This window comes from Microcebus murinus, chromosome 18, assembly GCF_040939455.1.
Source record: "Microcebus murinus isolate Inina chromosome 18, M.murinus_Inina_mat1.0, whole genome shotgun sequence".
In the NCBI taxonomy this organism is placed as follows: Eukaryota; Metazoa; Chordata; class Mammalia; order Primates; family Cheirogaleidae; genus Microcebus; species Microcebus murinus.
The window spans coordinates 19,324,450-19,348,914 of NC_134121.1; the positions used below are offsets into that span (position 1 = coordinate 19,324,450).

Below are 24,465 nucleotides of genomic sequence, written 5' to 3' on the forward strand. Positions count from 1 at the left end.
CACTAACAGGGAAATTTAAATTAAAATAATGATGGCTGGTAATTATTTTTAAAAATTAATAATACCCAGTATGTTCACAGGGAAACAGGTTTGGTTTTTAAAAAATAACTTCTTTATTGAGATATAATTCACATGCCATAGAATTCACCCTTTCAAAGTACACAATTCCATGGATTTTGTATACTCAGAGTTGCACAAGCATCACAACTGCCTAACTTCAGAACATGTTTATCATCTCAAAAAGAAACCCTGTGCCCAATGGCAGTCACTTCACATTCTCCCACCCCTGGGAACCACTAAAATATTTCTGTTTCTATGGATTTGCCCATTCAGAGATAGACACCCTCACACATTCATAAGTATACTTAGTACACTTTCTACAAACAAATGTTTCTTGACACAATACTAATTCTGGTAATATACCCTTGAGAAATAAAAGCATGAACACATAAAGATAAATGTACAAGGATGATTGCTAAGCCCTGTTTAGAATAAACCCAAATGACCACCAAAAAGGTAAGGAGTAAATACTCAGACATGTATACAGGCTCTCAGCAGAAGTAGGAAGGAATATAAAACATGCCACCACGCTGAGGGGGGTGAAATAAGGCAAAGCCCACGGGAGGGGAACTATATCCTTGACTGGAGAGGATGGGCTTTGAAGAATTTCCCAGCAAGGACTATGTTCTACCCTAGTAAAGCTCTCCACCCTCTCCCACAACTGTGCCCTGGAGGACAGAAAAGTGGATAGAAAGCACTTAAGCACTCAAAGACAGTGTCGAGTGGAAGACAACAGGTCCCACATGAGAAGGTTGGCAAGATGTACCTAGCCTAGACTATGTCAGAGCAAACAGAAAGTCTGGACAGAATTGCCCACATTGAGCGTGAACAAAATAAAAAGAAATGGCATAGCAACAACGCAATACCTAACAGTATATAAGGATGAAAGGAGCAGGGGAGGGAAAAACAATTAAAGATCCCTGTCTAGAGGCACACACAAGCCAAGAAAGGGAACACTACTTCCCTAAAATGATTTGCAAAACAAATAAGACTACGAATTCAATGAAACAACAGCCAAAAGATGAGCTAAAATAAGAGATTGAGAGGAAAGGGAGCTTGAAAAGCTAAGGAAAAAATGAGAATAAAAGTAACCCTAGGCTGGGCGTGGTAGCTCACACCTGGAATCCGAGCACTTTGGGAGGCTGAGGTGGGAGGATCACTTGAGTCTAGCTTGGGCAACACGGTGAAACCCCATTTCTACAAAAAAATTAAAAAATTGGCCAGGTGTGGTGGTACACACCTCTAGTCCCAGCTACTCAGGAGACCGAGACACCAGGGTCAGTTGAGCCCAGGAGTTTGAGGCTGCAGTGAGCTATGGTGACACCACTGCACTCTAGCCCAGGCAACAGAGTGAGACTCTGTCTCACAAAAAACAAAAACAAAACACTAATTACTTAAACCTCTTAGTATTGTTTGTAGTTTTCTATCTTTTTTAAATCTTACTGGAAACTTACAGAAACTGCTCTTATGGTGAAAAAAATTATCTGATTAAATCCAGTTATTCCTTTAGTTTGTGTTAAGTCACTTAAAGGTTTAAAAATTAAATTTATTTAAAATTGTTTAATTAAAAAAAATTTAGAAAAGTTTACAGAAAAGTGGCAAAAATAGTACTTTTGTTTCCTGAACCACTTGAGAGTAACTTGCCAACATGATACTTTATAATTTCAAGATATTTTCCTTTGAAAGGAAAAAAAAAAAAAGGTATTTTCCTTCCTAACCACAATACGATCATCTAAATTAGGAAATTAACACTGATACAATCCTTCCATCTAATCCATAGAACCCACTCAAGTTTCATCAATTATTTCAAAGATTCCCTTCATAGCAAAGGATCCAGTCCATCATCTCTTTAGACTCAGTCAACCCAGAAGTTTCTCAGTCTTTCCTTTACTTTCATGTTTGGAAATTTTGAAGATCAAAGGCAGGTATTTTGCAGAATGTCCCCCAGTTTGCCAGAGGCTTCCTCATGACTGGATATGGACTACACATCTTTAGCAAGAATACAACAAAAGTAACGCTATGTTCTTCTCATTGTAGTCTATCAGATGATACACAATTTCCATTACCCAATATTGGTAATGTGAACACTGATCATTGGAATAAGGTGCATTTGCCAGGTTTCTCCACGGTAAAATTACCTATTTTACAATTAATAATTATGTTGTTGGGGAGGTTCTTTAGCCCTATAAATAACTTCTCATCAAACTTTCACCTGTCTGTTTCAGCACCTGTGGTAGGCTGAATAATGACACCCCTGCAAAAAAGGATCCACATGCTAATCCCTGTAACTTGAGGATGTTACCTTATATGGCAAAAAGACGTTCTGCACATGTGATTACACTGGGATTGAAATGGGGAGATCACTCTAGATGGGCCATGAATGCAATCACATATATCCTTATAAGAAGGAAGCTGAGGCAGATTTGACAGACACAATGGAGAAGGCAACGTGACCATGGAGGAAGACACAGGTACGATGCAGCCATAAACCAAGGATGCCAGCAGCTACGAGAGGCTGTAAGAAGCAATTTGCCTAGAGCTTCCAGACAGGGACACAGCCCTGCTGACACCATGATTTCAGCCCAGTAAAATTGGTTTCAACTTCTGGCCTCCAGAGATAAAAAATTTCTGCTTTTTTTTGTTGTTGTTGAGATAAAGTCTCACTCTGTTACGCAGGCTACAGTGCCATGGCGTCAGCCTAGCTCACAGCAACCACATATTCCTGGGCTCAAGGAATCCCACTGCCTCAGCCTCCCGAGTAAGCTGGGACTACAGGCATGTGCCACCATGCCTGGCTAATTTTTTCTATATATTTTTAGTTGTCCAATTAATTCCTTTCTATTTATAGTAGAGACGGGGTCTTGCTCTTGCTCAGTTTGGTTTCAAACTCCTGACCTTGAGCAATCTGCCCGCCTCGGCCTCCCAGAGTGCTAGGATTACAGGTGTGAGCCACTGCGCCCGGCTAATTTCTGCTGTTTTAAATCACCAACTTTAGGCCAGGCGTGGTGGCTCGTGCCTGTAGTTCCAGCTACTCGGGAAGGCGAGGTGGGAGGCTGAGGCAGGAGGATCACTTGAGCCCAGGAGTTTGAGGTTGCAGTGAGCTACGATGATGCTACTGCACTCCACCCAGGTCGACACAGCAAGATTCACTCTCAAAAAAAAAAAATTATACGTGGATTTTTCAACTGCACGAAGGTCAGCGCACTTAACCCCCACGTGATTTGAAGGTCAACTGTATTCAACTTTAAGTATAAGAAGAAAAAAAGAAAAAAAGAGGGACAACTGTGTTTATTTATTAGGTCATTCCCCCCATATGTATCCAATCTCCTATCAGCACCCTGACTGCTGCATGCACAGACCCCTCCTCACAATGCGCAGGCAATCTTCACCCCACTGCAAACACCCTCCTCTCCTCACTTGGGTTCTAACACCTCACGCTCACCTGTTGCCACTCCCTGCACAGACATCCTCCCCACCTCACTTGGGCTCTGATACCTCAGATGGGTTCCAGGCCATCACCACCACCACCACCTTCTCCCCTGTGGACACCTACTTTGCTTAGCCCCACCTAGTGGTTTTTGGATTGAATTATTCACGAAGAAAGCAAGCAAAAACAGCACTTGCATTATCATGTACAATCAAAATTATTTCTATCCACTAATCATTTATAAATATGCACAGAGAGATATCTGCAATGATGTTCAACAAATAATATTGGTTATTTCTGGGTTATATGAATTTTGGACAATTTTATTCCTTCCAATTTTTTTGGCATTTGAAATGATTATACTATGTATCATTTTAAATAAAATAATCATATTCTCTAAAAAAATTGAATGTACACTATGTAAAAGTAAAAATAGAGTACAGATATAGTCAAAGAAACACTGGTGATAATATTAAAATAGTTAAATATTGGCTGGGTGCAGTAGCTCACGTCTGTAATCCTAGCACTCTGGGAGGCCGAGGTGGGCGGATAGCTCAAGGTCAGGAGTTCAAAACCAGCCTGAGCAAGAGCGAGACCCCATCTCTACTATAAATAAAAAAATTAATTGGCCAACTAATTATATAGAAAAAATAAGGCGGGCATGGTGGCACATGCCTGTAGTCCCAGCTACATGGGAGGCTGAGGCAGTAGGATTGCCTGAGCCCAAAAGTTTGAGGTTGCTGTGAGCTAGACTGACACCATGGCACTCACTCTAGCCTGGGCAACAAAGTGAGACTCTGTCTCAAAAAATAAAAATAGCCGGGCGTGGTGGCTCACGCCTGTAATCCTAGCACTTTGGGAGGCCGAGGCGGGCGGATTGCTCAAGGTCAGGAGTTCGAAACCAGCCTGAGCGAGACCCCCGTCTCTACCAAAAAATAGAAATAAATTAATTGACCAACTAAAAATATATATACAAAAAATTAGCCGGGCATGGTGGCGCATGCCTGTAGTCCCAGCTACTCGGGAGGCTGAGGCAGTAGGATCGCTGAGCCCCGGAGACTGAGGTTGCTGTGAGCCAGGCTGATGCCATGGCACTCACTCTAGCCTGGGCAACAAAGCGAGACTCTGTCTCAAAAAAATAAAAAATAAAAATAAATAAATAAATAAATAAATAAATAAATAAATAAATAAATAAATAAATAAAATAGTTAACTATTACATACAATTTAAATATTAACTAAATTACACTAAAAAAATAAAATAAATTAGGGTAAACCCACACAATGGCATACTAAGTAATATACGACAGAGACATATATGTAGGGACATGTAAAAATGATCACAATAAAGCTAAAAAGGGATATTAGAAAACATTCTTTATTATGAAGTTCTTCTTAAAGAAAACATGTATTTATAAGTATTTATATTCATAGAAAAATCTGGAAGGATATTGGTACAACAAAATGTTAACCTAGTAGGATTATAGTTATTTTTCTCTTTATGTGAGTTTTGTAATTTATGTATATATTACTTGTGTAACAAAAGTATTAAACTAATTTATTATTATTATTATTATTATTATTATTTTAAAGACAAGGTCTTACTCTGTCACCCAGCCTAGAGTGCAGGTGCAATTATAGCTCACTAGGTTCAACCTTGTAAGCTCAAGTGATGCTTCCGCCTGAGCCTCCCAAGTAATTGGAACTACAGGCACGCACCACCACGTATGGCTAATTTTTATTTTTCATAGAGATGAAATCTTGTTATGTTGCCCAGGCTGGTCTCGAACTCCTGGGCTCAAGGGATCCTAAAGCCTCAGCCTTCCAAAGTGCTGGGATTATAGGTGTGAGCCACCAAGCCAGCCCAGTTAAACATAGTTAAGAGTCAAAATGTACACATTTTTAGATTATAGACATTTTTACCATTCACAAACTCTCCCTATGAGAGTTGCTAAAAGGGCTCATGCCTGTAATCCTAGCACTCTGGGAGGCCAAGTTGGGCTCATTGCTCAAGGTCAGGAGTTTGAAACCAGCCTGAGCCTGTGCAAGACCCCATCTCTACTAAAAATAGAAAGAAATTAATTGACCAACTAAAAACATATATAGAAAAAATTAGTCAACTGATATATATAGAAAAAATTAGCCGGGCATGGTGGCGCATGCCTGTAGTCCCAGCTACTCAGGAGGCTGAGGCAGTAGGATTGCTTCAGCCCAGGAGATTGAGGTTGCTGTGAGCTAAGCTGATGGAATGGCACTCACTCTAGCCTGGGCAACAAAGTGAGACTCTTGTCTAAAAAAAAAAAAAAGTTGCTAAAAGATTTTATTTTAGGAAAATGGAAATTGAACCAAGAAAGAAGAAGTATGATTAAAGAGGCAAAAGTGAGCTAACAAACTACGGGTAAACAAACCACTTATCATACAACTGAATAAACTAATTGGAGCAAATAAAAACAAAGGTGAAATACGAGATCATTTTAAGATTTTGGTTTTAGTTACAAGAATTTAAAAATATTGATCTATTTTAGCGTATTTGCTAACTCAAATATGGAGTTTCTTTTTTAAGAATTACAGGCCAGGGATGGTGGCTCACACCTACAATCCCAGCACTTTGGGAAGCTGAGGCAGGAGGCTTGCTTGAGCCTAAGAGTTTGAGACCAGCCTGGGCAACGTAGCAAGACCCTATCTCTAAAAAAATAATTAAAAAAAAATTAGTTGGGTGGCCAGGTGCTGAGGTTCATGCCTGTAATTCTAGCACGCTGGAAGATCAAGGCGGGAGACTGCTTGAGCTCAGGAGTTTGAGATCAGCCTAAGCAAGAGTGAGACCTTGTCTATACAAAAAATAGAAAATTTAGCCAGCATGGTGGTACGCCTGTAGTCCCAGCTACCTAGGAGGCTAAGGCAGGAGTATCACTTGAGCCCAGAAGTTTGAGGTTGCAGTGAGCTATGACGACACCACTGCACTCTAACTGAGGTAAAAGAGCAAGACTCTGTCTAAAAAAGAAAAAAAAACTGGCTGGGTATGGTAGCATGCTCCTATAGTCCTATTTGAGAAGCTGAGGCAGGAGGATCGCTTGAGCCCAGGAGTTCAAAGTTTCAGTGAGTTATGCATATCACTGCACTCCAGCCTAGGTGACAGAGCAAAACTGTCTCTACCAAAAAAAAAAAAAAAAGAGAGAGAGGGAGAATTACCATGAAGACAGAAATAGAATATATAACTTCCAAATCAGTAGGAGAAAAAAAGAATACAATCAATTAAAGACAGGAAAAGAGAAAAAAGAAAGCAAGAACACAATCAAAACACAAAATTAAGAAAAAAGAATCAATAATAAATTAAACAGAATAAAATGTCCAATTAAATCTCAAATTGAAATTTTTTTTTTTTTTTGAGACCGAGTCTCACTGTATTGCCTGGGCTAGAGTGCTGTGGCATCAGCCTAGCTCACAGCAACCTCAAACTCCTGGGCTCAAGTAATCCTTCTGTCTCAGCCTCCCGAGTAGCTGGAACTACAGGCATGGCCACCATGCCCAGCTAATTTTTTCTCTATATATTTTTTTTAGTTGGCCAATTAATTTCTTTCTATTTTTAGTAGAGACAGGGTCTTGCCATTGCTCAGGCTGGTTTCGAACTCCTGACCTTGAGAGATCCGCCCACCTCGGCCTTCCAGAGTGCCAGGATTACAGGCGTGAGCCACAGCGCCCTACCTGAATTTTATAACTATGTGGTATTTATAAAAGACATGTACAATTAATTTTAAAAAGGCTAAAAGTTAAAAGAAGAATAAAGATACACCAAAAATATAAACAGAAAAAGTTGTTTGGAAATGCACAGATAATGATATAACATACATTGATATACCCTTACTAATATGAGAACACTTGCCATATTTGCTTCTTGTGTTTTGTAATTGAAAATAAAAACTTCAGAGGCCAGGTGTGATGGCTCATACCTATAATCCCAGTGCTTTGAGAGGCCAAGGCAAGGGGATCACTTGAGCCCAGGAACTCAAGACCAGCCTGAGCAACACAGTGAGACCTCATCACTACAAAAAAATTAATTAGCTGGGCATGGTGGCACCTACCTGTGGTACTAGCTTAACTTAAGAAACTGAGGTGGGAGGATCACTTGAGCCTAGGAGTTCAAGGTTGCAATGAGCTATAGTCTTGCCACAGCACTCTAGCCTGGGCAACAGAGTGAAACCCTATCTCTAAAAAAACAAAAGCTCTCCCCAACAAAATAAGTCATTTTTTAGCAATGGGAATAACAGTCTGTTCACTGTTGTATCTCTAGCATTTAGCATCTTGTAGGTGCTCAATATATTCTACATTGGCTAAATATAGTGTTTACTATGAAAACAATTCAAGAGTATAAAAAAAAGGGCAACATTACATAATTAATTATATATTTTTTGCTGTACTAAGTAACCTTTTTAAATGAAAAGATACTTTAGGAGGGAATCCTAAAAACAGTGCTGCTGAAGAAATTAGAAATAAGAAGAGTTCTGCATTCTGCTTTAATTTTCTGGTCTGAAATGTCCAATTAGTTTCCATATTTTTCTTTCTTTGGTGCCATATTTTAGCCACCTGAGTTCCAAACTGAATAGCTGTACTCTTGTTGCGTTTTTTAAATCCCTCATTGAATTTGGGCATCCAATACACTTCTCTGTTCAAAAGTTAGTTCCCATTCTACATCATGATAAAACAGAGAAAAACAAATTACATACCTTCCATCTTTCAGAGTGTTAACAATAAATCGGTTAACCTGGCAAACACAGTTGCTGGACAACTGTTCTTGCTCAACAAGAGGGTTCAACTGTGTTGCCAACATGAAAGCTGAAAAACACAGAGATTACTTTAGCCTCTAAAATATTTTAGTCTTAAGAATCTGAAAGCTAATCACAACTGTGCTAGCAAAGAAAAATAATGCCTTAAATATGTTCCTGAAATTAAACTAGTCAGAATCTTGATGGTGAAAAACTGTATAATTTGCTGCATGTTAAACATCTGCTGCTACTCTTAAATGTACATATTTGTTAAAGTGTCCCAAATAATTTTTTCCATCATTCGGGTTTCATGACAAAGATTAAAAAATCTTTTCTAGGTCCTTCACATTATAACTAGAAGGCAAGCACATACTCCATAAATTCTCTCCTTTCTCTCTTTTATTTATTTTTTATAAAACAAAAGCATCACAGCAAAGATCCTTTCTCCTTTTTAAAGCTTCCAACACAGAAATAAAATCCCAAAAAAGGCAAGTATAGGACAGCTAACCCATCATATTCACTGTTTGTCAATATCATCCTCAGGGAAATTAATCAAAGAAAATATAGAGCACTCGTTAGAAAAAATTAATTAAGGCAGGTGGCAGCTTTCCACTATATCAGTCTATCGTTAGAATGCTCTCTGACAGTTGCAATTCTGTCCAAATGAAACGCATAGCCAAGCAAATGTGCACTTCAGGAATGCCCCAAATTATTGCAATGAAAGTGTTGGGTGTGCTTTTATTATTTAAGTACTCATAAATTCTTAAATTTATACCCCATACTCACAGGATAAAGTGTTCAATCCATCACTCATAAGTAGTCGATAGCGGGGTGGACTATTCCCTGTTGTAATGGGACGAATGTTCTAGGATAAAAAACTTGATTCATTAGCCAGGTTGTCCGCCCAGCCCCAGGAATAAGTAAACCTAAGTGGCAGGAGAGCCGGTTTGCCATTAGTTCAACACAAACTGAACTGCTTGCCCATTCTCTTGACACCTAAATCCAAGTAAAAGAAAATTGGAGTTGACGATTCTCCAACCAACCTCTCTCTACCAACATTATTAAACACAATGTAGAGAAAAGAAAATAAGCTGCTAATACTTTTGTGTTCTCTCACCCCTATCTCAAAATTGGCTGAAAATCAATTAACAACCAAAAAAACACATAACAAGGCACCTAATGCACACACAGTACAGTGCAGGAAATATGCTAAAAATATAAAAGGAAAAAAGAATCCTTGCCCTGAAGGGGCTTACAATTGGGGTGTAGATGGAGGGAGAGGCGTAAGTGACATGTGCACATAACGATATGGGGACAGAGTTGAGACATTTATCCCAACTTGAAGGAAATTAGAGGCAGCTTTTCGGAAGAAGTGAAATCCAGACATAGACCCTTAAGCTGACTGGCAGCTAGTAGGGGAGGAGCAGGGAAAAGCATCAGATCTACAAAACCTGCAGGTGTGATCTAGAATTCTGCTTCTATTGATTTTTGAAATCCCCAATAAAGTTTGAGGACCCCTTAAATGAATGATGTATTAATTGAAGAATTTTAAACAGACAAGTTCATTTTAGATACATCTCTCTGTAGGACATATGTAAGGCAGATCTGAGCCAGACGCACCTAAGGGTAAGAAGGCAAGTAAGGAAGCAGTTGTAATGACACATGGCACTGTAGTCATCTACCAACTGTGAAAAAGAACACAGAGGCAAAGCCTCAAATCTGAACCTCCAAAGGTAAAACCTTAGCTAACATAGTATTTAAAAATGAAAAAAGGCCTGGGTCCTCTCTAGGGGTTACAGTGTGGACTGGCCTACTTCTGGTACTGATGAGGAAGATTTTCTAAAGTGAACAAATCCAATTGTCCTTCATCAAATATAATTTATAATTATATGAGTCTAAAAAATATTTGACATAAAACATATGTAGGTACTTACAATGACTTGGAGGATGGGTTTTATGGATGTATCTCCTTGTTGCATTATGGCCTGAAAGAGTAAAAACAAATTCTTGTGAGATACACTCTCAAATTGTGATTAAAAGTTTACATGTTATACAGTTTGATACTTGAACTAAAGTACAGATAACATTGTTAAAAGGGCCTATTAAGAGCCTGTCATCTGAAAAGTCTAGTTTATCACTCTGGACAAATCATAAAACCATAAAAGTGAGATACATGCTTACCAACAAGAATATGCATACTACATCTAAAAACTGGTATTGCGTATGTACTCATTACTCATAAGAGCATGCTAATTTCCCTATGGTGTTGATTAACAAGGAATTGGATAAATAAATCCTACATATATTAAAAAGATAATAAGGGAAGATAAGGGACTTTATGAAACAACTTAGATAAAATAGATAAATCACTCAAAAAACACAAATTATCAAAATTGACACAAAAAGCAAAAAATCTATATAGTCCTATATCCATTAAAGAAACTGAATTTGTAGACTGGGTGTCGTGGCTCACGTCTGTAATCCTAGCATTTGGGAGATGGGCTGGGAAGATCGCTAGAGGTCAGGAGTTCCAGACCAGCCTGGGCAACATAGCAAGACCCCATCTCTATAAAAAAAAAATAGAAAAATTGGCTGGGTGTGGCAGCAAGGTAGCATGTGCCTGTAGTCCCAGCTACTGAGGCAAGAGGATCACTTGAGCCCACGAGTCTGAGGCTACAGTAAGCTATGGTCACACTACTGCAATACAGCCTGGACAAGACTGAGACCCTGTCTCAAAAAATAAATAAATGAAATGAAAAGGCAAGCCACAGATTGGACAAAATATATGTAATATTTATATTTAAAAAAAGACGTATCCAGGAAGGCTGAAGCAGGAGGATTGCTTGAGGCCAGGAGTTCGAGACAAGGCAGAGCAAGAGCCTTAATAAAAAATAGAAAAATTAGCCAGGCATGGCAATGTGCACCAGTAGCCCCAGCTATTCAAGAGGGCAAGGCAGGAGGATCACTTGAACCCAGGTTTGAGGTTATTGTAAGCTATGATAATGCTACTGCATGCTATCCCACGCAACAGAGTGAGACTCTGTCTCAAAAAAACAAAACAAAGCCAAAAAACCACATATCCAGAATAAGGAACTCTTATATCTCATTAGTAGGAACATAATTCAAATTTTTAAATGGACAAAAGGTCTGAACAGACACTTCACAAAAAAAGAGATACAAATGGCCAATAGGCACATGAAAAGATGCCTAAGATCATGAGTCACCAGGAAAATATAAATTAAAACCACAGTGAGATACCTTGACACAATCACTAGAATAGTCAAAATCAAAAAGAGCAATGGGCCGGGCGCAGTGGCTCACGCCTGTAATCCTAGCACTCTAGGAAGCCAAGGCAGGAAGATCACTTGAGCTCAGGATTTCGAGACCAGCCTGAGCAAGAGCGAGACTCCCATCTCTACTAAAAAAAAATAGAAAGAAATTAGCTGGACAACTAAAAATCTATACAGAAAAAATTAGCCAGGCATGGTGGTGCATGCCTGTAGTCCCAGCTACTCAGGAGGCTGAGGCAACAGGATTGCTTGAGCCCAGGAGTTTGAGGTTGCTGTGAGGTAGGCTGACGCCACGGCACTCTAGCCCGGGCAACAGAGTGAGACTCTGTCTCCAAAAAAAGACTGATGAAGCCTGGGTGTGATGGTTCACTAGGTGGGAGGATCACTTGAGCTCAGGAATTTGAGACCAGTCTGAGCAACATTGTGAGACTCCGTCTCTACAAAAATTTTTAAAAATTAGCTGGGCATGCACACCTGTAGTCTTAGCTACTCAGGAGACTGAGGCAGAACTGCTTGAGCCCAGGAGGCCAAGGTTAAAGTGAGCTGACTGCACCACTGCACACTCCAGCCTAAGCAGCCCTGCCTCTAAGAAAAAGAAAAGAGAAAGAACATAAAGACTGATGTATACTAAGGATATTGACTGATGGATGGATGATGGATGTTGACAAGGATATGGAACAACTAGAACTCTCATCATCACTCTAGAAAACAGTTTGTCAATTTCTTATAAAGTAAAACATTCAGATACCATATGATCCAGCAACTGCTCTCCTAGATATCTACCCCAGAAGAACGAAAACATTATTCCCATAAAAAGATTTATACATAAATGTTCATAGCATTTCCACTCATAATAGCCAAAAAATGAAAATAACCTGAACATCCAATAAACGAATTGTGTTATAATCATACAAAAGAATACTCAGCAACAAAAAGGTGCACACTACTGAAACATGGATAAATCTAAAATACCATTTTGCTAAGACACACACAAAAGGGTAATTATTATTCTATTCCATTTATATGAAGTTTTAGAACAGTCAAAACTAACCTATAGTTACAGAAACCAGAACAGGGGTTACCTAGGCTAAGTGTAGGGGGTGGGGAAGGAACAGGAGGAAAACTATGTGGGTTCATGTAAATGTTCTGTATCTTGACTGCAGTGATGTGATTACAGGAGTGCATGCATTTGTAAAAACTCATCAAACTGTATGCCTAAAAAAGGTGTATTTTATTATGTGTAAAAGGAACTTCAATGAAGGTGATCTAAAAAAATAAAAACAGTTGTTAGGCCGGGCGCTGTGGCTCACGCCTGTAATCCTAGCTCTTGGGAGGCCGAGGCGGGCGGATTGCTCAAGGTCAGGAGTTCGAAATCAGCCTGAGCAAGAGCGAGACCCCGTCTCTACTATAAATAGAAAGAAATTAATTGGCCAACTGATATATATATAAAAAATTAGCCGGGCATGGTGGCGCATGCCTGTAGTCCCAGCTACCCGGGAGGCTGAGGCAGAAGGATCACTGGAGCCCAGGAGTTTGAGGTTGCTGTGAGCTAGGCTGACGCCACGGCACTCACTCTAGCCTGGGCAACAAAGCGAGACTCTGTCTCAAAAAAAAAAAAAAAAAAAAAACAGTTGTTTCTTGGGAACAGAACTAGGCAAGGTAGGGCAGAAGGTCAATAATTACATTAAACTCCTTTCTGTTCTATTTGATTTTAAAACCACATGCATGTATCAATTAATCTTTTTAATTTAAAATGTTTCATCACAAATACTAATTTAATTGTAAGATTAATATGTTCTGGGACAGATAGCATGGCATATACAATCAAGATAAAGTTGCCTTAAATTTTCCAAATTAACGTTACTAATAAAAATACAAGGCAACAGAATATACTAGTCAAGGGCACACACATGCATTCAAATCTTCACCTTAGGGACAAATTACTTAGCCTCTCTGCACTTTAATTTCTTCACCTGTAAAGTGGGGGTAACAATAAAAATCTTCATTATAGGGTTACTTAAATACTATTGTAAAGTATCAGTCACATTGGAAATGGTCAAAAGTATTAGTTCCTTTCCTTTCCCCTCCCCTTTCTTTCTATAATCCAACTACTTAGGATACAAATGCTATTTATTCTATTTACCACAATAGTTCCATGCATAATCTCTTATTTTATGATGTTAGCTCTTGCCCAAAACGCCTCCACTATTTGTGTAGTATTTACTTATCCTTTGGGGCCTGTGTCTTTTGAACTATTAATAAGATGACACTCAGTTTAGCTGATAATCAAAGCCCAACAAAGGTCCTTTACACTCACTCACCACACACATGAAAATTTCCTTTTTAATTTATGAACAAAACACAACTAATACTTCACTTACACTGGAAATAGGTTTCTAAAATTTTGGAAACAGGGAAAACTGACTTATAAAATTATTTAAATAACTCCATGATCTTTTTTGTTTGTTTGGGTGTTTTTGGAGACAGGGTCTCGCTCTGTCACTCAGCCTAATGCAGTGGCTTATCATGGCTCAGTGCAACCTCAAACTCCTAGGCTTAAGTGATTCTCCTGCCTCAGCCTTCCTAGTAGCTGGGACTACAGGCACTTGCCACCACACCCAATTTTTTTATTTTTTGGAGACGGGGCCCAACTATTGCCAAGGCTGATTTCAAACACCTAGCCTCAAGTGATCCTCCAGCCACAGCCAGGTAGAGTGCTAGGATTACAGGCATAAGCCACAGTGCCCAGCCCACGATCATTCTTTTTTATTTTTATTATTATTATTATTATTATTATTATTATTATTATTTTATTTTAAAGAGATTTATTCTGAGCCAAATTTGAGGACCATGACCCGGAGCCACTGCCAAGAGGCCTTGGGCAAGTGGACTCCAGATCATTCTTTTTTAAAGTGAAGAACCATTCCTAATTTGTTTTTCAAGGTGCAAGGCAGCAGCTATGAGGACTACAATTTGCAATCACTTCCCAGGTTTCAGCATTCATACATTTCTAACTTAAACATTCACTTGTCTCCAACAATGGCTCTTCTTCATCCCCTTCCTGTTTGGCGCCAAGCTGCCTTTCTTCCCCATCCACCTTTTCCTTTCTTCCCACTGCCTCATTCACTTATGCAACTAGCAAACGTTTATTTGCCACCTAAAATTTGCCAACACTGCTCCAGGTATTCGTGATTCTATGCTGAGCAAAGAAAAAAACCCACACAAGATTGAGGGCCTAACGGAATTTAGGATTTAGTGGGGGAGACAGAAAGTAACTGATATTAATCAAATCAACAACAAATAAATGTAAAATTATACCTATAATTAACAATGGGTAACATATACTGAGCATTTACTATGTATCAGGCAGTGCATAAAGAACTTTAAGTGTAATACCTCACTTAATCCTCCCACTAACCTTACATAATACATACTAGGTATCATTACCCTCATTTTACAAAAGAAAACAGAGTTTAGTATCTTGCCCAAAGTAACTTCTAATAAGTGAATGAACAGGAATTAGAGTATCAAAATAAAAGGGCTTAGCCTAGTAAGGGAAGTCTTAGGAAGTAATAAAAGAGCTGAGATTTGAAAATTATGTTAGCCAGTGAGGGGGTAAGTGAAGAACCACTCCGGCAGCAGGCAGAGGGAAAGAATATTCAAAAGGCCCTGTGGAAGGCAAGAATATGGAAGATGCCAGAAATTTAAATTTAAAAAAAAAGGCTAGGCCGGGCGCTGTGGCTCACGCCTGTAATCCTAGCTCTTGGGAGGCTGAGGCGGGCGGATTGCTCAAGGTCAGAAGTTCAAAACCAGCCTGAGCAAGAGCAAGACCCCGTCTCTACTATAAATAGAAAGAAATTAATTGGCCAACTGATATATATATAAAAAAAAAATTAGCCGGGCATGGTGGCGCATGCCTGTAGTCCCAGCTACTCGGGAGGCTGAGGCAGAAGGATCGCTCAAGCCCAGGAGTGTGAGGTTGCTGTGAGCTAGGCTGACGCCAGGGCACTCACTCTAGCCTGGACAACAAACCGAGACTCTTGTCTCAAAAAAAAAAAAAAAAAAAGGCTGAAAAGGAGAGAGCAAGTGGGAATATGCTAAAATGGGAGTAGTAGGAGGAGCATATGCTGAGTAAATGTGAGTAGATGTGCGCTATCCAGGGAAGGAATGAAGGTGCCAGTGTGGATGGAGAGAAGTAAATGAATTTAAGAGATTCATGTGGAGGTAAAATATACTTCGCTTGGTGATAGACCAGACACCCAGAGTGATGGAGAATGTAGGAAGAATGATTTCTCAATTTTTGGCTAGCACAACTTAACAGATAACGGTGCCATTCATCCAGGTGGAGAACTTCAAGAAGCCAAGACTTGGGAAGATAACGGATTTGCTTTGGGATATGTTGAATTTAAGATGCCTTTGAGACGTTATCCAGTAGGCAGGCAGATTGTAGAAGTTTGTCCTTTAGAGAAAAGGTGGCTCGGAACAAATAAATTTATGAGCAACTGACATAGATGACAATGAAATTGCCTTGGGGGAAGAGGGCCTACAGCTGAGCCTCAAGCCAACAAAAATTTACAAAGAGGGCCCCGCAGAGAAGACGGGGAAAGACCAACGAAACTGAGCCACTGAAACCAAAAGAAGAGGGTGTTCCCAGAACGAGGCAATGCTCAACAGGCTCCAACGCTGCTGAGAACTCAGGTTATGTCTTAAAACTGAAAAGTGACTGTTGGATTTAGCGACTTGCAGGCCACTGGTAACTTGGACCACAGTTCTTTCTACAGCGATCAGTGGGATGCCTGATTGGAGCGGGTTAAAGAGTTAATGGGAGGTGAGAAAATGAAATACCTGGAAACGGACGACTCTAGAGAAGTTTGGCTGTGCGTGGGGGAAGGGAAGAGACCCAAAGAGTGGCTGCAGGTGGGAGACGGGGGGGGGGGGGGGGGAGCGGAAGCGTTTGTTTTGTCGTCTTAAGTAGGAAAAACGTGAGCATGTTTAAGAGACAATCACGGGAATTAGGAAGAGGAGAAGGTGATGAAACTAGAGAGAACTCCAGCGGCTCCCCCACCGCCTCCCTCCATCTCTTCCTCTTAGGTTCTCCCCGCTCCCTCCCCCTTCTCCACTCCGCACAGCTCCGGGCCCACTGCCACCCTGGCCGGCCGGCCCGGACTCTCGGGCGTATCCTCACCGCGATGGCCCCCTCGCTCAGTTGGCCGACCATGGCTCCGCCGCACTAACTCCCGCGCTCTGGCACCTCGGCAGCCCAACCTTCACTACCGGGGTCCCGCGCGCTGCACAACCATTGGCCGAGCAGTTGCGCGCGCCACCCACGCCCCTTACGTGCGCGCCGCACGGGGGGCGGGCCTAGGAGCTGAGCAGCCACCGCATTGGCCGAGACGCGGCGAGAGGCCCCACGTGACCTGCACGAGGCGGGGTTCAAGGCCTAGTCACGGGGTGGCTGAGCCGGGCGGGCGGGGCGCCCAGCCGCGGGGCGCGCCGAGGCTGAAGCGGATGCGGCTGAGGGCGCCAGTGGCCCAGTTCCGGGAGCCTTCGGTGCGGACCCTGGGAGTGTATCCAGCTCGGTCTTTGGCGGAGAGACGGACTGGTAACCCACACGAGGGTTAGAGAGTGTGCCTGATAGCTCTGCTGCTAAAAATAGTCCGAGCAGCGACTTGGGTCCGTCAGCAACCCTGTGCTGACCTCCTGCTCGTGCCAAGCCGCGAGCTTGGTACCGCGGGGGCCTCTAAAAGCAGATAAGACCCGGTCCCCGCCCTCAGAGGAGAGCGCAGTCTGTCGAGGGGGTTTCTGCTGTAAGTAGCTCTGATTCAAGGTAGACGTGGTACAGGGCCCAAGTCTGCTGGAATCACAAATGGAAAATCAAGTAAGGCTTCCTGGAGGAGGTGCCATTTGAACCAAGTCGAAGGATGTGTGGAAGTTTGTCAGGTGGACTCCAGATGAGGGTAGGGATGTTCCTGGAGACATGAATAGGCTATACCAAAACAACTGAAGAGATGAAATGGTCTGGCAAGCTGAGGATAGCAATGAGTAAGTCACTATGTTAGGATACGGAGGAAGAAGTGGGACTTGAGAATTAAAAATTAAGCCAAGGGTCAAATAATGACGGATTTGTACTGGGCTTCCCTATATGCTAGGAGGAATATTGATGAAGTTTTAAGGCACAGGACTGACATCTGTCGAAATGTCAGGTGCATTAAAAGAATAGGGGGTAGTGAGGCCGGGTGCAGGTGACTCTCTTATCCCTCCAGCATTTTGGGAGGGGGTGGCAGGAGGATTGCTTGAGGCCGGGAGTTCAAGACCGTCCTGAGCGACATAGATCCTGTCTCTTAAAAAAATACAAAAAAGGCCGGGCGCTGTGGCTCACGCCTGTAATCCTAGCTCTTGGGAGGCCGAGGCGGGCGGATTGCTCAAGGTCAGGAGTTCGAAACCAGCCTGAGCAAGAGTGAGACCCCGTCTCTACTATAAATAGAAAGAAATTAATTGGCCAACTGATATATATATAAAAAAAAAAAAAATTAGCCGGGCATGGTGGTGCATGCCTGTAGTCCCAGCTACCCGGGAGGCTGAGGCAGTAGGATCACTCGAGCCCAGGAGTTTGAGGTTGCTGTGAGCTAGGCTGACGCCACGGCACTCACTCTAGCCTGGGCAACAAAGCGAGACTCTGTCTCAAAAAAAAAAAAAAAAAAAAAAAAAAAAAAAAAAAAAAATACAAAAAAATAGCTCAGGGTGGGGGTGCGCATACCTGTAGTCCCAACTACTGGAGAGGCTGTGACAGGAGCATTGCTTGAGCCCTGGAGTTTGAGGTTGCAGTAAGCTATGATGATGCCACTGTACTCTAGCCCACGCAACAGATTGAGACCATGTCTCAAAAAAAAAAAGAAAAAAAAGAAAGGGTGGAGTGGGGCTGAGGGCATGGAGACTAGTTAAGACACTTTGGAAAGAATCCCAGGACGGGCACAATGGCTCACACCTGTAATCCCAGCATTTTAGGAGCCGGAGGCGGGAGGATCACTTGAACCCAAGAGTTCAGACCAACCTGAACAACAAAGCAACACCCCATCTCTACAAAAAAAAAAAAAAATTTTTTTTTAATTATCCAAATGTGATGGTGCATGCCTGTAATCCTAGCTACTTGGGAAACTGAGGCGGGAGGATCTCTTGAGCCCAGAGTTTGAGGTTATAGTGAGCTATGATCGGGCCACTGCACTCCAGCCCAAGAGACAGAACAGACCCTGTCTCTTAAAGAAAATGCCAGACAAGAGATGGTGACAGCTTGAACTGAAGGAATGACCTCAGATTGAAAGAGAACATTGAACTAAGTAAGAGATAGAAATATTTGTTAATGTGATAGATGCTGGGATGCGTGAAAAAGAAAAGTCTGGCATGTCTCTGGTTTCGGACTTGAGCAACGGGAGTAGAGGGAGGTCTAAGAGGACAGGGATGGTGGCTGTCTCATGTGATTCATCTTTGTATAACCATTACCTAGCATGGTGCCTGGAACAAAGTAGGCTTTCAATATGTATTTCTCAATGAAAAGATGTTGAGGCCGGGCATGGTGGCTCACACCTGTAATCCTAGCACTCTGAGAGGCCGAAGTGGGCAGATTACTTGAGGTCAGGAGTTCGAAACCAGCCTGAGCGAGACCCCGTCTCTACTAAAAATAGAAAGAAATTAATTGACCAACTAAAATTATACATACAAAAAATTACCCAGGCACGGTGGCGCGTGCCTGTAGTCCTAGCTACTCGGGAGGTTGAGGCAGGAGGATCGCTTGAGCCCAGGAGATTGAGGTTGCTGTGAGCTCGGCTGATGGCACGGCACTCGCTCTAGCCTGGGCAACAAAGTGAGACTCTGTCAAGACTCTGTCTCTAAAATAAATAAATAAAATAAAATTTTAAAAAAGGATGTTGAGTGACTGGGTGTGAAAGAATATAGATCCTTCCTCAGCATATAAACTACAGGAAAAAAAAAACTACAAGAATTGATTTTATTGCTTCATGTTTGAGTGAATGAAATCTTGATTTCTAAAATTGCGCATTTGTAGAAATCTGAATTCCTGTTTTCTTATTCATTTTTATAGATCTAAAGTGGCATGGATCTGCCTGTGGATGAGTGGAAATCATACCTACTTGAGAAGTGGTCTTTACTCCCGATATCCGTTCGGCTCGCAATTTCTACAGCAAAGACTTTGAGTGATGTCTTTCTCCTTTCCTCTTCGCTTCTTCAGTAAGTGAATGGAAGCTTCAACCAGGGATATTTTGATCTGGAGAATGTTCTCTTTTGTCATTTGCTCTGAAGTAATATCTCTTTTTGATGAAAAATGCCTGAAATGCTGTTCCCCGTTCCTATCCACTGCAGCGTGCCCTGTGAACTAATTAACTTCTGTTCATCCTTCAGGATTAACTAAAGCTTTCCCTGAGCCTCAGCTGGGTCTTCTTTACTTTTTATACATTTACAACACCTGTGTAATTTTCCTTTATTTGCATAATTATCTAATTAATATCTATCTTCACCACTAAATTGTAAATCTCATGAGGGCAGGAACCATGTCTATATTTTTTTGTCCTTCTGTAGACAAAAACAGTGCAGTTGAAAAAATAAGAGTTCAATAAACATTGAATGACAGTTTGGTGATGTATATAAAGTTCTCAGTGACTGGCTCATATTAGTGCTCAAATATGACATAAATGAGAACTGTATACATATTTGTGTGTGTGTATGGACACACACACATAGATCTACAAACACATCTTTTTTTTTTTTTTTTTTTTTTTTTTTGAGACAGAGTCTCGCTTTGTTGTCCAGGCTAGAGTGAGTGCCATGGTATCAGCCTAGCTCACAGCAACCTCCAACTCCTGGGCTCCAGTGATCCTTCTGCCTCAGCCTCCCGAGTAGCTGGGACTACAGGCATGCGCCACTATGCCCGGCTAATTTTTTTTATATATATCAGTTGGCCAATTAATTTCTTTCTATTTATAGTAGAGACGGGGTCTCGCTCTTGCTCAGGCTGGTTTCGAACTCCTGACCTTGAGCAATCCGCCCGCCTCGGCCTCCCAAGAGCTAGGATTACAGGCGTGAGCCACAGCGCCCGGCCTTACAAACACATCTTTCAAATTCAAGGTTGACATCTTTATCTTTGTGCCAGGAACTAGCACAGTGCCTGGCACTTAGTAGACACTCAGTTATTAGTTGATTGAACTAACGAGTTCAGTTTTGAGCCTTGCCAGTTCAGGTACTTGGTACAATGAGGCTTATGCTTTTTATGCTTGTTATTTTTCTCTTTTATGAATATAAGATACAAAAACATTCTCATTGTAAAAGATTGAAACAATATTTAATGTAGTAAAACATGAAAGTTTCCCCTTTACCCTTCTCCTCACTTTCTTTCACATAAGTTACCACAATTTTAGACCTTTTAAATCCTTTTTATTTATTCTCATACGTTTGTATATAAATATGCATGTATCTTTTTCTTTATTCTCTGTTAGATTATATTATATGTATTTTTTAAGATTTTTTCCAATATCACACCTTAATCTTAACAACTACATGATATTGCTAGTATAATTGTGCCACAATTTAGTTATTCTTTTCCCTACTTATGGGCAGTTATTTCCAATTGTTTGGGGGTTTCTTTACTGTTACAAACAATGCTGCAATGAACAATCTTTATATATGTTTTTGAATATACACTTGAGAAATTAAGATAAGATTCTTAGACCAGGAACTGCTTCATCAATGGTTACGAGCATTTTAAATTGAATAGACACTGCCAAATTGCCTTCCAAAAAGGCTTTACCAATTTACCATGAACAGTGTATGAAAATCACTTTCCCATATCCTCACCAACATTAGAAAGCAATAGTCATTAATTTTGCCAACCTTAAGTACAAAAAGAAATCTCATTTTAATTTGCATTTTCTGATTACTAGTAAAGTAATGCTCTTTTTCTGACATTACAGCCCATTTGCATTTTTTCTATGAATTGCTTATTTGTGTTCCTTGCCCATTTTTCTAGTGGGTTGTCTGTTTTTTATTAATTCATAGAAGACCTTCATAGTCCAGCTATGTAATTCTTTGCTATATGTGTTACTAATTTTTCTCCCTGTCTGCTGTTTATCTTTTTTTGCCTTTTTCACCTTATTTACAATGTCTTTCATTGTATATAAATTGTGCGTATATATTTTAACTTCACATTTTTTTAATTAAAATTTTTTCTTTCTTTTCATAAGAGATTGGGTCTCACTGTTTTCCTAGGCTGGCCTTGAGTTTCTGGGCTCAAGCCATCCTCCTGCCTCAGCCTCCTGAGTAATGTGTCATTGGGCCCAGTTTGTTTTACCTTTTATACAGCCATATCTGTCATTTTCTTTTATAGCTTCTGGGTTATGTGTCTTGCTTCGGATGGTTTACTCTATGCCAGTTTCATAAAAATACTCTTTAATTTCTGCTGACTTTTTTGGTAGTTTTCTGTTTTGTCTCTCTAATCCATCTGCAATTTTTTTTTCAGCTTTATTGAAGTATAATTGACAAATAATTATATATATTTGGCCAGGCACAGTAGCTCACACCTGTAATCCTAGCACTTTGGGAGCCCAAGGCAGGAGGATCACTCGAGCTCAGGAGTTTGAGACCAGCCTTAGCAAGAGCCATACCCCATCTCTACTGAAAATAGAAAAATTTTCCGGGCATTGCTGCCCAAGCCTATAGTCCCAGTTACTCAGAAGGCTGAGACAGAAGGATCACTTGAGCCCAGGAGTTTGAGACTGCAGTGAGCTATGATTGTGCCACTACACTCAAGCCAGGACACAAAGTAAGACTCTTGTCTCAAAAAAAAAATTATATATATTTAAGGTGTACAACATGATGTTATGATATACAGACATATCTGCAATTAATTTTGTGTACAATGTGAGGGAGTATGCTCACTTTTTTCCCAGATAATTTTTTCTACTGCATATAGTGGATGGCCAATCCTTTTCCCAGTGCCTCCAAATGCTACAGTTATTAAAATTAAATTCCTACTTATCCATAAATTTGTTTCTAAGCTCTTTTATCTGTAGCAAAACCGAAGAGTTTTAATTACTATGACATTATGGTATAATTTTAGAACTCTTTCAATTTCAAGTAACAGAAACCCAGCTCAAATTATGAAATGTATTGCTATGAAACCAGGATGTTCAAAGGCAGATCTGTTTTCAGGCTGGATTGTATCCAGGGGCTCAGAGAATGTCATCAGATTGTATTTCTTCATCTGTCAGACAGATTCTTTCCATCTGGTGGGCACTATCCCCATTCAAAGCCCTGGGCACAGCCTGATAGCTTAATATCCCCAGGGAAAGAGGCTATCTTTCTGGAGAGTTTTAGCAGAAAACTTCTGAGTTGGTCTCAGATCAGCCTAATTTGGATCACATGTACATCTTTTCGGCCAAAAATGTGGGGCTCCTCTGATTGGCCAGGTCTATGTCACATACCAACCTTATTATGAAATTAAGGTCAGCCCTACTTCAACCTCAAGGAATGGTTTCCTCACTGAGAATTGCCTGAAGTAGGAGTAAGGAGCACTCAAAAGCAGGGAAGTCTCTAATCCTAAAGAAGTTTTGCTCTCGGTTAGGCCAAATTCCCGCGCACACATACAGTCACTCTTCTTTCTCAATAATACCTTCACTTTTTTGTATACATTTCCCCCTTGTGAACTTTAGAGTTGGCTTGTCAAGTTCTATGAAAAATGTTGTTGAGTTTTTGATTGGGATTATGTTGGATTTATAGATTCATTTAGGGAGACCTGACATCTTTATAAGATTAAATTTCATAATCCAAGTAAAGGGTATGTCTTCCCATTTATTTAGGGCTTCTTTTATGTCCTTAAGTAAACTTTTATAGTTTTCTTCATATAGGTCTTACACATTTCCTGTTAGATTTATTCTTATTTGTTGTAAGGTTTTTGTTGTTATTGTGAACAAGCCTTTTCCCTCCATTACATTCTCTAATTGAGGGTTGCTGGTGTAAATAAAAGGTAGGAATTTTTTATCGTAACTGGCCACTTAACTGTACTTTCACATTATTTTGTTGTTGTGCCAACCCACTTGGATTTTTGAGCTTAAGTAACTATATCTGCAAATAGTAATCGTCCTTTCCAGTATTTGTACCGCTTACTTTACTTTTTAATTTTCATAGCATTAGCTAGATCTCCAATACAGTATTGAATAGTGATAGCCATTGAGGACATTTACCATAAATTTATAGTATATGCCCTGCTAAAGAAGTTGCCCTAATTTATATATATAATTTCTTAGTGATAATGATACTGTGGCAATATAGGAGAATATCCTTATTTTTAGGCCTGTTAATATTTCATGGTGAACTTCTATGGTGGCTGCACTTATTGCTAAATGGTTCAGGGAAAAAAAATGTGTATATATGGATATGTGCCAGTTATTAAGCTATTATTTCCAGTCTCACTCTTCTCCATACTACCTTGGGGCTGGAGCTGAGACTTTTTCCTTTGCCACTGACTCTGTGAGAAGCTTTACTTCTCTAGGGCTTGAGAGAAAGAAGGCAAGGTTGAAGGAAGAAGGAAATTAGTTCTTTCTGTCAGTCTACATGCAAAAGGCTAAAGTTGGACCTTAAATTTATACCATATATGAAAATTAACTGAAAATGGATCAAAGACCTAAAGTTAAGAGCTAAAACTGTGAAATTCTTTAAAAACATAGGGGAAAATCTTCATGACATTGGATTTAGCAATTATTTCTTGGATATGACACCAAAAGCACAAGCAACAAAAGAAAAAAATAGATAAACTATTCTTCGAAATTAAAAACTTTTGTGGCCAGGCGCAGTGGCTCACACATATAATCCTAGCACTTTGAGAGGCTAAGGAGGGAGATTGCTTGAAGTCAGGAGTCTGAGTCCAG

The 24,465-nt window shown here is 40.4% G+C and overlaps 2 protein-coding genes across 8 annotated transcripts in view; one reads left to right on the top strand and one right to left on the bottom strand.

Moving 5' to 3' along the window:
• RPA1 (replication protein A1) overlaps window positions 1–16,839 on the bottom strand; it is a 62,632-nt gene extending 45,793 nt beyond the window's left edge. The window contains exons 1-4 of the mRNA XM_020280832.2: window positions 16,722–16,839; window positions 10,181–10,231; window positions 9,033–9,111; window positions 8,208–8,316 (exon numbers count right to left, since the gene is read on the bottom strand). Of these exons, the coding sequence (XP_020136421.2) occupies window positions 8,208–8,316; window positions 9,033–9,111; window positions 10,181–10,231; window positions 16,722–16,754 (272 nt within the window). The 5' untranslated portion in view covers window positions 16,755–16,839. The remainder of the gene's footprint in view (window positions 1–8,207; window positions 8,317–9,032; window positions 9,112–10,180; window positions 10,232–16,721) is intronic.
• Window positions 16,840–16,979: 140 nt separating this feature from the next.
• The window catches only part of SMYD4 (SET and MYND domain containing 4), a 41,474-nt gene continuing 33,988 nt past the window's right edge, over window positions 16,980–24,465 (top strand). For 2 of the 7 annotated variants that reach the window (XM_012740763.3, XM_012740771.3), the window contains exons 1-2: window positions 16,980–17,578; window positions 19,632–19,777. In XM_012740763.3, coding sequence (XP_012596217.2) covers window positions 19,644–19,777 — 134 coding nt within the window. In that variant the 5' untranslated portion in view covers window positions 16,980–17,578; window positions 19,632–19,643. Of the gene's footprint in view, window positions 17,579–18,679; window positions 18,871–19,631; window positions 19,778–22,103; window positions 22,362–24,465 lie in introns of those variants that run through there. The other 5 variants (XM_075994265.1, XM_012740766.3, XM_012740767.3 and 2 more) reach the window with 5 other exon arrangements.